This window comes from Corapipo altera, unplaced genomic scaffold, assembly GCF_003945725.1.
Source record: "Corapipo altera isolate COAL_440 unplaced genomic scaffold, ASM394572v1 0, whole genome shotgun sequence".
In the NCBI taxonomy this organism is placed as follows: domain Eukaryota; kingdom Metazoa; phylum Chordata; class Aves; order Passeriformes; family Pipridae; genus Corapipo; species Corapipo altera.
Genome location: NW_020884872.1, coordinates 15,827,106 through 15,839,381, shown reverse-complemented (window position 1 = coordinate 15,839,381; position 12,276 = coordinate 15,827,106). Strand labels below are relative to the sequence as shown.

General features: G+C 37.8%; 1 protein-coding gene across 3 annotated transcripts in view; it reads left to right on the top strand.

The window, feature by feature from the left end:
* Positions 1–11,985, top strand: part of BEND2 (BEN domain containing 2) — a 23,649-nt gene extending 11,664 nt beyond the window's left edge. For all 3 annotated transcript variants that reach the window (XM_027643943.1, XM_027643925.1, XM_027643933.1), the window contains 7 exons: positions 1,057–1,161; positions 3,157–3,670; positions 4,867–5,067; positions 5,989–6,125; positions 6,731–6,944; positions 8,046–8,249; positions 10,123–11,985. In XM_027643943.1, the coding sequence (XP_027499744.1) occupies positions 1,057–1,161; positions 3,157–3,670; positions 4,867–5,067; positions 5,989–6,125; positions 6,731–6,944; positions 8,046–8,249; positions 10,123–10,328 (1,581 nt within the window). In that variant the 3' untranslated portion in view covers positions 10,329–11,985. The remainder of the gene's footprint in view (positions 1–1,056; positions 1,162–3,156; positions 3,671–4,866; positions 5,068–5,988; positions 6,126–6,730; positions 6,945–8,045; positions 8,250–10,122) is intronic.
* The last annotated feature ends 291 nt before the right edge of the window (positions 11,986–12,276 follow it).

The following is a 12,276-nucleotide window of genomic DNA, read 5'->3' as shown; positions in this document are numbered from 1 at the left end:
CTGTTGGTCATCCCCCTCTTGGCCAAGCTGTTCATCCGTGTTGCTGTCTGCTCATCCAGCCTGTATATCAGCAGCTTGTCCCTGAGGATCTTATGGGGGACAATGTTCAAGGCCTTCCTCAGATCCAGGTAGACAATGTCCACATCTCTACTCTGATCTAGCAGGCCAGTCATTTCAAGGTAGAAGTTTATCAGGTCGATCAAGCATAACTTCCACTTGGTGAAGCCATGCTGTGACTACTGGTGGTATTCTTGTCATTCATATGTCCAGAAATGGTTTCCAGGGTAACTGCTCCATTACATTCCCAGAGATGGAGGTGAGGCTGACTGGCCTGTAGTTCCCTCAGTCCCTTTCTTTGCTGCTCTTCAAGATAGGTGTGGCATTTGCTTTCATCCTGTCTTTGGACGCTTCTCCCATCACCTTGGTTGATCAAAGGCTGTTGAGCACAGCCTTGCAATGTCATCAGCCAGCTCCGTGAACACTTGTCAGTGCATGCTATCAGGCCCCTTGGACCTAGGTGTGTCCAGTTTGCTTAAGTATTCTCTGACCAGATCCTCTTACGCTCAATGTGCCTTCCTTGGTCCAGCCCTTACCACTGGTCTTGGGAACCTGGGATTCTGGAAGGCCGGTCTTGCTAGTAAAGGCTGAGGCAAAGGTGGCATTGAATCACTCAACCTTTTCTGTTCTTGTATCACTGGGTCCCCTTTCTCATTCAGCAGCGGGCTTGCACTTACCCTATCCCTCTTTTTGTCACCTGCATACGTACAGAAGCCCTTCTTGTCTGGAAGCAGTAGGAGCAACCTTCAAGTGCCAGCTGCCTTAGAGTCACAAGAGTAGACTTCTCTGAGAATTCTTTTTACTGTAATATTTACCACTGTTACTTGCATTTTTTGTCTAAATTGATTTTTAATATGATTACAGAATGTGTATATTATCTACAGATCTTAGCCAGTTTTAGGGAGGGAATTTACCTTTTAATTGAACTTTCTGGTTTCTTTAGGTTTAGTTTGGGTTCTTGTGAAACAGTGCTGTTTTCACTCTTACATTTGTCAACAGGCCATGTATGATGCCATTCAGAAATTGGATAAAAAATTTGACGTGCTTCATCGAAAGGTCTCAGAAATGCAGCATACTCGTGTAAAGCCACTGTTGCTCAAACCTGTGAGTATTAAAGACCTAAGACATTTATTTTTTCTTTAATTCACTCATTTCCTCTGATGCTTATTTAAAAAAACAATTCCTTCACTAAGATTAAAATTAGTAGCAAAGTAGTAGACTTAGAATCTACTTCAGTTAAATTACTTGAGATTTCTTACTATTCGCCAGCTTCTGTCTCCTGTGTTATTATTGACTGGTGGTCACAGATTGGTAGTGGCCCCCATCAAATCCAGGATGCTGTGATAGATGCTGTAAAATTCTGTTTGTATTGGAATGAACAGAAATTAATTGTGTAGGTACATCTTAAACTTCAGTACATTGCTCTTGTATCTTTGCAACGTGATGTGTTGTCTTACTGGTTTCTGCAGTTAAAAGAAAGTTTAAGCATCGGTCAGGCTGGTTCAATTGACTAACTGATTTTTAGATCTCAACAATGTGTTGACATATCCATTACAGTCTAGAATTTATTTTTCTTAATAAAAGCACCTTTTTCAATGTTTTTAATAAGGTTTGATATTGAGTACATGCTATTCATTTTGTTCCTGTTAACTAAGGAGACACAATGTTAGTACTTCTAACAATGCTCTTTAAAAGGAAAGCATAACAGATAATTTTTGAAGAAGGTCATAAAATCCATAATGACCTTTTTCGTCAACAATACTGCAAAGTTTTTAATGTGGCAGATGTGATCCTGCTGTCAGGAGATGTCAAGACAGCAGTAAGGCCAGTTGCTTTAAGGGTGGGTAAAAGCAATGAATTGCTCATGCGTCTCAGCTATCAGGAGGATACTAGGTTTTATCTGGGATGTGGGTTTTTTTTCAACTCCAAGCTTTTACTGTCCACACATCCAAAACCATGAGATCTAGGGAATAAACTGATCTTTTCACCTACACATGAACCCTATGAGACCTCTGTGCTCTTACCCACTCCTCTGATCATGTGGGATGGCAGCTGCTTTAATGTTTGGCTTGAAAGTGACCTGCACTGCCTTTTTTTTTTTTTTACTCCAGGGTTTTATCACTATAAACTTGTAGGATGCAATCTGCCAACTCTTTAAAACCAACAGGAATGCTGTTGGTTTTCTTTATAGCTGTACCATTGTTGTATCTGTGAAGGGCTAAGCATATAAATAAGGAAAGGTTTGTGGTAAAGGTATGGTTTTTTATTATATGAATTCCAAAAGCTGGAAAAACAGCCAAGCTTTCAGATACATAAGCCTTTCTTCAGGTCATAGATTTTTATAATATTACAAGGGTGAAATATAATGGGATTTCTGTAAAAAAGCAAACCAACCCACCAAAAATTAAACAAAATAAGAAAAACAAACCCACATGTGTCATCTACATTTGGTGGCTATTGACTTGTGTTTTGAAGTAGAATACGCGCTTTAGGGATCGTATATTTTTTGATAAAAGTACTCGAAGTGGTGAAAAACTTAGCCCATCTCTCAGTTTGTCTTAGTTTCTTTGGAATCTTCCATTATAGATGAGATCTGCATGTTTAAGGTTTTCAGCTAGCAAGTAAAGAAAGAAGAGAAAGTGAATTTTTTTTTTTCTTCTTTGAAAGGAAGCTAGCGTGGCAGTGAAGGCATCCCTTGAAAATTCATCAGACTGGGTCAATGGCTGAAAAATTTTAGATTTTATTTTGCCTATTTACCTTTTTATAGAACATCTTTAAGAACCTTTACAAAGTTTTTCTCATTATATATTTGTCTAGAAAGCAATTATGCCAACACCCCACATGGAAAAAAAATGAGAAACATTGAAGCTTATCAGATAATTTCTTAGTGTTGCAGCTACAAGTGAGAATAGAGGAAACTAGAGGGAAGGCTAAAAAGTAACAGCTCTGAGTTAATGACATTGACTACTTCAAGGGAGAGTATGCTGCCAATAGCATAATTGCTAAAATTTAGTTTTCCTGGTTTGCTAAAAAGAAAATAAAAAATGACCAGCTATGTCTAATTTAACCTTTTAATTGTTTTCTGAATCACGTTTCCAGAAACCAGTTGGATTTTCATACAGAAGTTCCAGTCATTTGCCCCAAGGAAAAATAAGAGTACAAAAATCCATGGAAAGGGACTTAAGTCTTCATCTCTCTTCACCAGGCCAGGGAAGGCATAGTCCAGTTGTAAGGGTTCCTTTACAAAATGGCCATGCTCAAGTCAATTCCACAGTAAAACATGCTCAGCAGAGTTTTCAGTTTGAATCACAGCAGCCTGTTGGTAGGCAGAGCCCACCACTCCCCACTATAGTTTCAACACATTCATTGCATTCATCATACACAGCAACTAATGAGATGCCTGACCTTTCACCACAATCAAATCTTGCACCCAGTATTGTGGAAAGTACTGTCAATGTTGCATCTTCACCAGTGGCATCATCATCGATGCCAACACCATCTGAGGCCAGTCAAGAAGAAAATGCTGTGGTGGAGAACTACAGAAATGCATCTGGGGATGTGAATATTAGTGAAGAGCTACCGTCTTCCTCAGTCTTCATCGACCCTAGCTTTGGTGAGTTCCTTTGTGATAAATATTCAGAAACAAAGGCTAAAAAACTGCTGCTAATATTAAAAAGATATGCCTAAAGAAATTTCATTATCATAATTTAGCAAAAATAAAGGAGCAGAACTGGCTGACTGACACACATTTCTGTAATGGAATACTGCTTAAAACTCTTGAAACAAACATCACAGGAATGTTTAATATACCAGAGATCACTGAAAAACCTCTGCAGTGCACATACAGTTGTATAGACTGCTACAAACCTGTGATTTACAGTAGGTGCTTTGGGTTCTTTTAAAACTAGATCCTCTTTTTCTCTCTTGAGACACTCGATGTAAACTTTTTTAACCTCTGTATAATTCATAAGTAATGTATGCGTGCTATGCATGTGTTTAAAAAGGCAAAAGAGATTGCCACTAAAACTCAGTGAGGCATATGCCTGTAGGCACATTTTAAGAAAGCAATTTACCTGATCTGTGTGAAGGAAACACCTGTTTTCTTCTCGTGGAGAATTTTATCAGTGAAACATCCTTTCTATACTCAAATCCTCCAGTGTTTGGTTTATTTTAAAATACTTAATTCCACAGAAAAACAATAATTCCATGGATCATTGCATTATAATAAATACGCAGATATAAAAATAGCACTGTGTCTTAAAAACTAATGTCTTTGTAAAGTATAAATGCCCTGAATTATGTGGAAGGCTGAACTATGAGTTTTTGTTGCTTTTGGTCTAAAAAATAAGTTCATACAGCTGAAGAACTGCATGAATAGTAGGTGAAATACTTGGATATCTATCTACAAATTTGTAAACAATGTATGTTTTAGCAATACTATGTATGGATATGCCATTCTTCATGAGTCATTGTCTTGAAAACATACAAGGTATCTGCACCTGTGTAAAATAGGCCAGTCTGAACATTGTGGATTCCTGGGTGTCTAATGTATCTTCTTGGGTGTTTTGATTTCAGTTTGTTATGTTGGTGGTTAATGTAAATCAAAAAGATATTTCTATTACCTTTCCAATTTAAAGCTTCTTTTGGATGAGCAAGGATAAGTAATAATATGTAGTAGAATTAACCATAGCGAAGAACATATTCTAATACCATAGAGATCAAGAGAAAGAGTTTGAAAAAGTGTTCTATTTTTAACAAGTTGCTTGGGAGTTTTAATTATTTTCTTTAAATACTTTTGTTTTACAAAAGAGTTTGTCGGTGACCCAGCGAGAAACGTAAAAGTTCTTGGAAACGATTTGGTGAAGGCTCGGCAAAAGACTAAACCGAAGTACGCCGCGCGCTACCTGGTTCGTGTCCTGTTCCCCAAGAAAACACTGTTGTGCAGCATTATGGGAGCGAGTGCACGAGGGCGCAGGACACTGGATCCAAACAAAATTGCTGCAATAAGGGGTATGTTGCCTTTCAAAATGCACAGATTTACTTCTTTAATACTTAACAAAGTTTTTAACTTACAAGAAATCCTTTTCTGTATGTTTCTAGCATTGTCTAGCAACTGGTGAACAGATAAATGCCATAGTGGATGTGCTCCACTCTGCAGTGTCTTTTTGTTTTGAAAGTCCTACTTTGTAATTCTTATCGTTCATGTTTCTTCAGTGTAGATAAAACAATTTGAATTTCTCTTGGTTTTGTGTACTCCACATTCATCAGTCGTACTCGCTCTCTCTAAATTTTTCATTGCAATTTATTTTGTGTTTGTGTGTGGCATGGGTTTTGTGGATGGGTTTTTTTGGTTGGTTAGGTTGGGTTTTTTTATGGTCAGGGTATACTTGGGACAAACATTAACTGGTGATTTTTAAATACTCCTTCTCTTATGTTCAGTTCTCTGGATTGAGAAATGGTAAAGATGGGGAGGGTATTATTTTTTTTAAATGTCAAGACATTTACACAAATCCCATGGTATGTATGTGTTAAAGGGTTAAAAGAGTGAGATTATATAAGATGTGAAATGGTTGCAGCATTACCCTGTCTCTGTTCTTTGTGGGCTTTTTTTGTTGTTGTTTTTGAAGGGTTTTTTTGAAGTTAGTATGATAAATCACACATTTCCCCTAATTCTACCAGTAAATACTTTATATAATAACTTCATTCACAACACCTCAGAAAAGTATCATTGAGCATCTTTAATTCGTCATCCTGTTTAGCTTCAAAACATGAGTTTACTGTTGCTATTTATAGATGGAAATCTAAAGCTTGTAAATGGAAAACAGTAAACATGAAGCATTTCTTAGCTTGTGTTCTCTTTCTAAATTAAAATACTTCTAAATGCCATTCTATGTCATGAAACTTTAAACATTTTCTATATTTTATTTGTAGAATTTCTGGTAACTAACTTTCCAACCTATGATTTGAGTGAGCATGGAAAAGACTGGAAAACCTGTATCACAAATGTCAACGCTATGATCCGCTGTTTACGCTCTGAAACAAAAAGAAACTCAGGAAGTTCTCTTAAGGTGATAATTTTTTAAGTACTAAGTTTGTGCATTTTCTCAGATTAATTATTTGAATTCTTCATCATACAAGTACCCTAATTGGAAATTCCTTGGGTTCTGTCTCTGTGTTGCTCAGCACAGGCCTGCTGACTGTAGTGCTAGTTCCATGTGGGAATATTGGAAGCATGTGCCTTTCTCTTGCTCTGCCTCTTCCTGCTCCTGCGTCCACTGTTCAGTTAAGAGATGTTGAAGCAGAGGATATGAAAAGGAAGGCACTGCAAATGTTGCCCAGACGTAGCGTCAAATTTGATTGAGAGGTTAAACATGTAGCTGGTAGCACTGTTTTCACAAGCTTTTCTTTCAGATATATCCAGCCATGCCTTTATGTTGACTGAAAAATAACTCCCAAAACACCTCCATTTACCTCTGCTTCTGAAATGCTCTTTGCATATCTCTGAATATTTATTATCTGTTTCACCTGTTATTTTCATGATAGAAATTCAGGAGTAACTATATTGTAAATATTTGAAATCTAATTTATACTAAATGGGATATAAACTGGAACACTAATTAGAAAACTGGTAGGCTTCTCCCGCTGCATATGCTAACCTCATTTAATGTTTCAGGAGACAGCTGAGGGGAAAGAAAAAGTGGCTGATGCTCCAGATACATCTCAATGTGTAGATTTAAGTTATAATGAAGATAGTGGAGGCAATTCACAAAACTCTCAGAAAATGACCAGCTCCACAACTGACACATCACAGAATTCGGGATTGGATAAGTTTCCAGAAGCTTTCCACACATCTTCAGTCAGGAAACAACAGTCTTTGGAACCTATGGGTAAATTAAGAACTTTCCATTTTCTGGAATTGTTTGTTACGTTTTAAGTGGTCAATGATAGGCAAAAGATGATACTGTAGGTGTAATTATGTATTAAAGGGATCTTCTGAACTATCTGACTCTTCCTCTTAAGGCAGTCATATCGTATATGTATAGTAAGTCTTCAAGGGAGCAAACAAAAACATTATCTTGCTAATAGAACATTTGTCTGTGTGCATCTACCAGTGTCCTGTAATGCCTATCCACTGTAAGACTGGAAAATTCATCTTCAGATACTCTGTTCAGTTGTCCTACTTTTTTGTTTTATTTAGTAGGTATTGTACTTTAAAGGAGTAAGCAAGCTCAGAACATCTATGAAATGGTATTGCAATTTCAGAAGAAAAGCACACCTTTCTGTAAAACTGACTCTTTAGGACAATAAAAATCTTAAAGCTTCCTTTATATTTTTAATGAAAGTAAAATATACTTTTACAATATACAAATGCATTGTGAAAAAATCCATGTACAGCATGGCATAGAAAATCTCAAGGAAAATAAACTGAGATTAGTTGCCCTTGGAAATAATTTATTTGCTTAGAATCACTTTTGGTCTATATCAGATCTGCTTCTGCACCCAACATTTGTTAGTCTGATCCCAAAGATCTCCCTATTTTTTTTTTTTTTTAGTGTTTGTAGTGAAGTCAGATTGAAGTAGTTAAACACTCTTTTTCTGTTTCCATTTACAGAATCTAAACACCACTGAAATAGCAGAACTTTTTTTACTCATGTAATTGGAATAGCATAATCTTTTCATGTGAGATGAAAACAAGTTAGAAAACAATCAATAATGCAGGTTACATTGCTAGCATTGTTGAAGACATATCAGAAATACTGTTACATGGTTATAAAACAGGGTTTTCTGGCTGCTTGGACATTTGTCTGCAGTATGTTTCATTTTAGCATTAGATGTAGTGTTATGGTTCTGCTCTGTTCTTTCTAAGCAAGTAGAGTAGCTTCAGGGTAAACTTCTGGTGTTAGTTTTGGTGTAATACAGCCACTTTGAACCATGGTCAGTGTTGGTTGAGTAAAATATCTCTCTTCCCTCCCTATCATCTTTTCTAGAACATCTTGGGAGCCCGCGGCGCAACGTCCAGTTGCCTTTCTCAGTCATTTATGTAGCCAAGGGGAAGACGCGGCCGGAGCTGTCAGCTCGCTACCTAATTCGTCATATGTTCACTGAAGATGTGCTGGTAAAAAGCAATGTATATGGTAGTCTTGATCGTGGCATGAGCCCCCTGGATTCCAACAAAATTAATGCTCTCAGAGGTAAGAAAATCTCTGTTCAAATGGTAATATGGGGAAATTAACAAGAGTGATTAACTTTATAGTCTATAAACAAAGCATGAAACTTGAGAAATTAGTCTGTGAAACCATTCTGACAGGTATTAGTGCCAGCAGTGAAACAGATGGAGAGGATGTAGATGGAGTTATATTTTAGGAGCTCAAGAAATTCTCCAGATCACAAAGCTGGTTCATGTGAAAAAACTCCATTTCCATGACATCTGCTTAAAAGGGCAATGCAGTGGGAGACAGAAGCAGTGGAGGACATCTGGGATGATTTCTTAGTATAGGAGCTAGGTAGATCAAGCAGAGGTGTCATGCATAGCAAGTTATGGTACCCTTCATAAAAAGGTTTGATGTGTGATAATTGGTGGCAGTATTGCCTGGAGAGACTACAAAAGCCTGGACCTCAAGATCCTGAGTAGAGTAAAAGGTCTGAGTAGGTTAGGAGAGTAGACTTCGCCTTACTTGAGAAACTCTCAGGTGGAAGCTTGTGAGAGACAGCTTTAAATAGGAGAGAAGCTCAGGGAAGTTGATAGGTCTTTAAGGACAGCATTCTGCAAGCACAAGAGAGTCCATCCTGACAAGAGAACTGGTAGAGCTATGGGGAGACAAGTTTGACTAAGTAAGGAATTTATAACTGACCTCTGGAGCAAAAAATTGTTTATGGAGATTAGAAACAAGGAGAGCTTTTGAAGTGAAACTTATTTAACTGTCATGATTTAACCTGTCAGGTAGCTGAACACCACACACCTGCTTGCCCACCTTCTTCCCTCCTGTTGTGTTCTCCCTCCCCATCCCACTGGGATGGGGGAGAGAACTGGGGAAAAAAAAAAAAAAAGAAAAAAAGCAAAATTTATGGGTTGAGATAAGATGGTTTAATAGGAGAGAAATGTAAGGGAAAATAATAATAATTATGGTGATAAAAGAATTAGATTATGGAAAACAAGTGATGCACAATGCAGTTGCTCACCACCCGCTGACTGATGCCCAGCCACTTCCCAGGCAATGACCCCAAGCCAGCTTTACCCCTAGTTTATATGCTGAGCATGAGACCATATGGTATGGAATATCCCTTTGGCAGTTGGGGTCAGCTGTCCTAGCTGTGCATCCTCCTGGCTTCCTGTGTCCCCTAGCCTGCTTGCTGGTGGGGTGGTGTGAGAGGCTGAAAAGGCCTGGACTGCTTAGCAACAACATCAGTGTGTTAATCAACATTATTCTTATCTGAAATCCAAAACTGTACTACCTACTAGGAAGAAAATTAACTCTATCTGAGCTGAAACCTTTCCTGGGAGCGTTGGAATAGTGTTAAAAAAGCCAAAGCTCACCTAAAGTTGAGATTTGCAAGGAATGTTCAGGACAGCAAGAAGAGCTTCTTCCACAGCATTACTGTGGGATAGTGCTCACTGAGTTAGTAAGGTTGCATATTTGACTAGTTACCTTCATCTGGAAGACACTCTTAACATGATACTAGGATACCATGGAGATATGATTTAGTCTTTGGTAGTTTTGCAAGAAGCAGGGAGTTGCACTCTGAGCCATATGGGTCTCTTCTGATTTGTTCTGTGATTCATCACAGTTTTTTGCAGCATGGATTTCCTAACAAATCTTGGAACTGCTCGTCCTCCATGTCTGGAATCTAGGGAGGTTGAAAGGGTTGTTAAGATCCAGACAGTGCATGCTAAGAGCTCCACAGGTGTGGCACGACTGCCTCTCAGGCTACAACATTGAAGGTTAATAAAATGAAGCTGTCCTGTTTTGGTAGCACACACTTGTTTTGGCTTAGTTACATCAAAAGAGAGTATATAGCTTGCATAAATAATTGATAACTCACTATTACGTACTTGTTTATTCTTAGACTTCCTTCAAGAGAATTTTCCATCCTTTGATCTAAATGAAAGTGGATTTGATTGGAAGGCATGTGTGGCTGCCATAAACAGCACAATCCGCAGTCTCAGGCATGAGCTTAAAAAGGCTACGGTTGGAATCCGCCAGAGAGCCTTGGCAGTGCCGTCATCGAGTGCAGAGTCCTCCAAGGAATCCCGTAAAGCCAATGGAAAGTAGCACTATCATGTCACGGATTGAAGCCCTCTACATCTGTCTCAAATTTTAATTCATCAGGTTTTTATAAATTCTGTGTAGAAACCTGTTAAATCAAGTTGTCCCATTAAACCGAATTGTCAGCAGCGCTTAATAGTATCACTTCATGAGACCAAAGTTAGCAGAAGACTTGGAAAGCCTAATTCCTTGTATAAGTAACATTTGTGCTCCTCAGAAATTACTTTCGCTGTTCCTTGTTGCATTTGCAGTGTGCTCTATCTTAAAAGCATCTTCGCATTATTCATTGAATCTGAAAGATTAATCTGATTAGAAAAGATGCACTGTGCCTCAGGTCAGCAGAAGCAGATGGAAAAGAGGAGAGGAAAGAATGGTCCTTCTTGGAGGAGGAATCATAGCCAGCTAAGTTATCTAATTATGTGTGAGGAATGAAATTTGCTTTGACAATTGGATATTTCAAGCAAAAATATCAGAAAGGAAAAATATTTTTAATTGCGTTTAGTTAACTTGTATCTGGACTTGATCTTGGGGGTGTTTTCCAACCTTAATGATTCTGTTTGCCTCCTGTAGCAAACTTTTCCGTAGGATAAGAGGCAGACAACCATGTAAGTACAGTTGGAGAAGTGCTTTGCTCTGATTTAGCTCTACAAAAGGGCAAAAAAAGCACCCAGAACAAACAGTTCAGTGGTTTGTTGTTCAATGGAAACTATTTTTCCTTGATGAAATTTAAAGGTAACACTTCTTCAGGATCCTGAACTCCACCATACGGTCTCTGTTACATGTTTTTCCAGCATCAGGCACTGTCCTCCCAGTGTCCTTGTACTGGCAGACTGGTGAGTTTGCCTTGCCACTTGCATCGTGTCTGAGCACAGTCTCAGAGGTCCAACTTCTTCACAGAAAGAAGCTGCTCAGAAGACTGGCACAGAGAACCGATTTTACCTCTGAAATTTGAGGCAATGGTGGCTTCCAAAGTTATGGCTATGTACATAGCAGAACTGTCCTCTCCTAGGCAAAGATTTCATAGTTTATTTGTTAGCAATAGGATAAAACAGTGAAGTTTATTTATTCTCACTTCTGTTCATAACACGCAGTATTTATTATATATAGTGTAGGACTGGCTTTTTAACTGTAAATTAGGATATGCAATGGCCTTATCAGATAGGACATTAGTAATTTAAGTTCCCCCTGCCACCTCCTTGCAGAAGTCCTCTGTATGAATCAAGAAGTAGGCTGAATTTCTGATTTTCGTTTTTACTAGAAATGTACTGCAAATTTGATTGTTCTGGTGCGCTACTAACAAATTTTTCTGTTACTGATCTATACAGTTAGTATATGCCAAGAACTTTGGTGTGTGTAGATATTACTAGTTCAAAACCTTAGAAAAAGCCAAAAATGCTTATATTTTTTCAGTAGTTTTATGACTTCTTTTCACTAGAATGATATATTTATTGAATGATCTGTTTGGCACTGAAATCTGTAAAGTGTGGTGCATACCTATCGCTTCCATATTGAAAAGAGAATTGAATAATTGAATCAAAGTAGAAATAGTTTTCTTATTTCTGTTTCAAATGTATCAATTTTTGCTAAGTTTTATAAGATAAAATTACAGTATTTTGCTGTTAGGATGAAGTATTTTACAAATAAAACCATCACATATAGCTCCTTGACTACATATGTGTGTCTTGAGTATTTCTTGTTATTGTAGATCTACAGTTCAAGTACAGTTTCATCTGAAAAGATTCTTCTGATCTCCTTTAAAAAGGATATCTTCTGACTGAGGTGAGGTGATTTCCAAATTTAGACAGTATTAACTGATTCAGTAAACCAAAGCAAACTCTTCTAGACTTGACATCTCATTTACAGCTGTGTGTGAGCTCTCTAAAACAGAGATTTCCACAAAAGCATAGGAGTTCAGTAAAATTTTTAAGAAAGTCCTTTAAACTGCACTGATGAA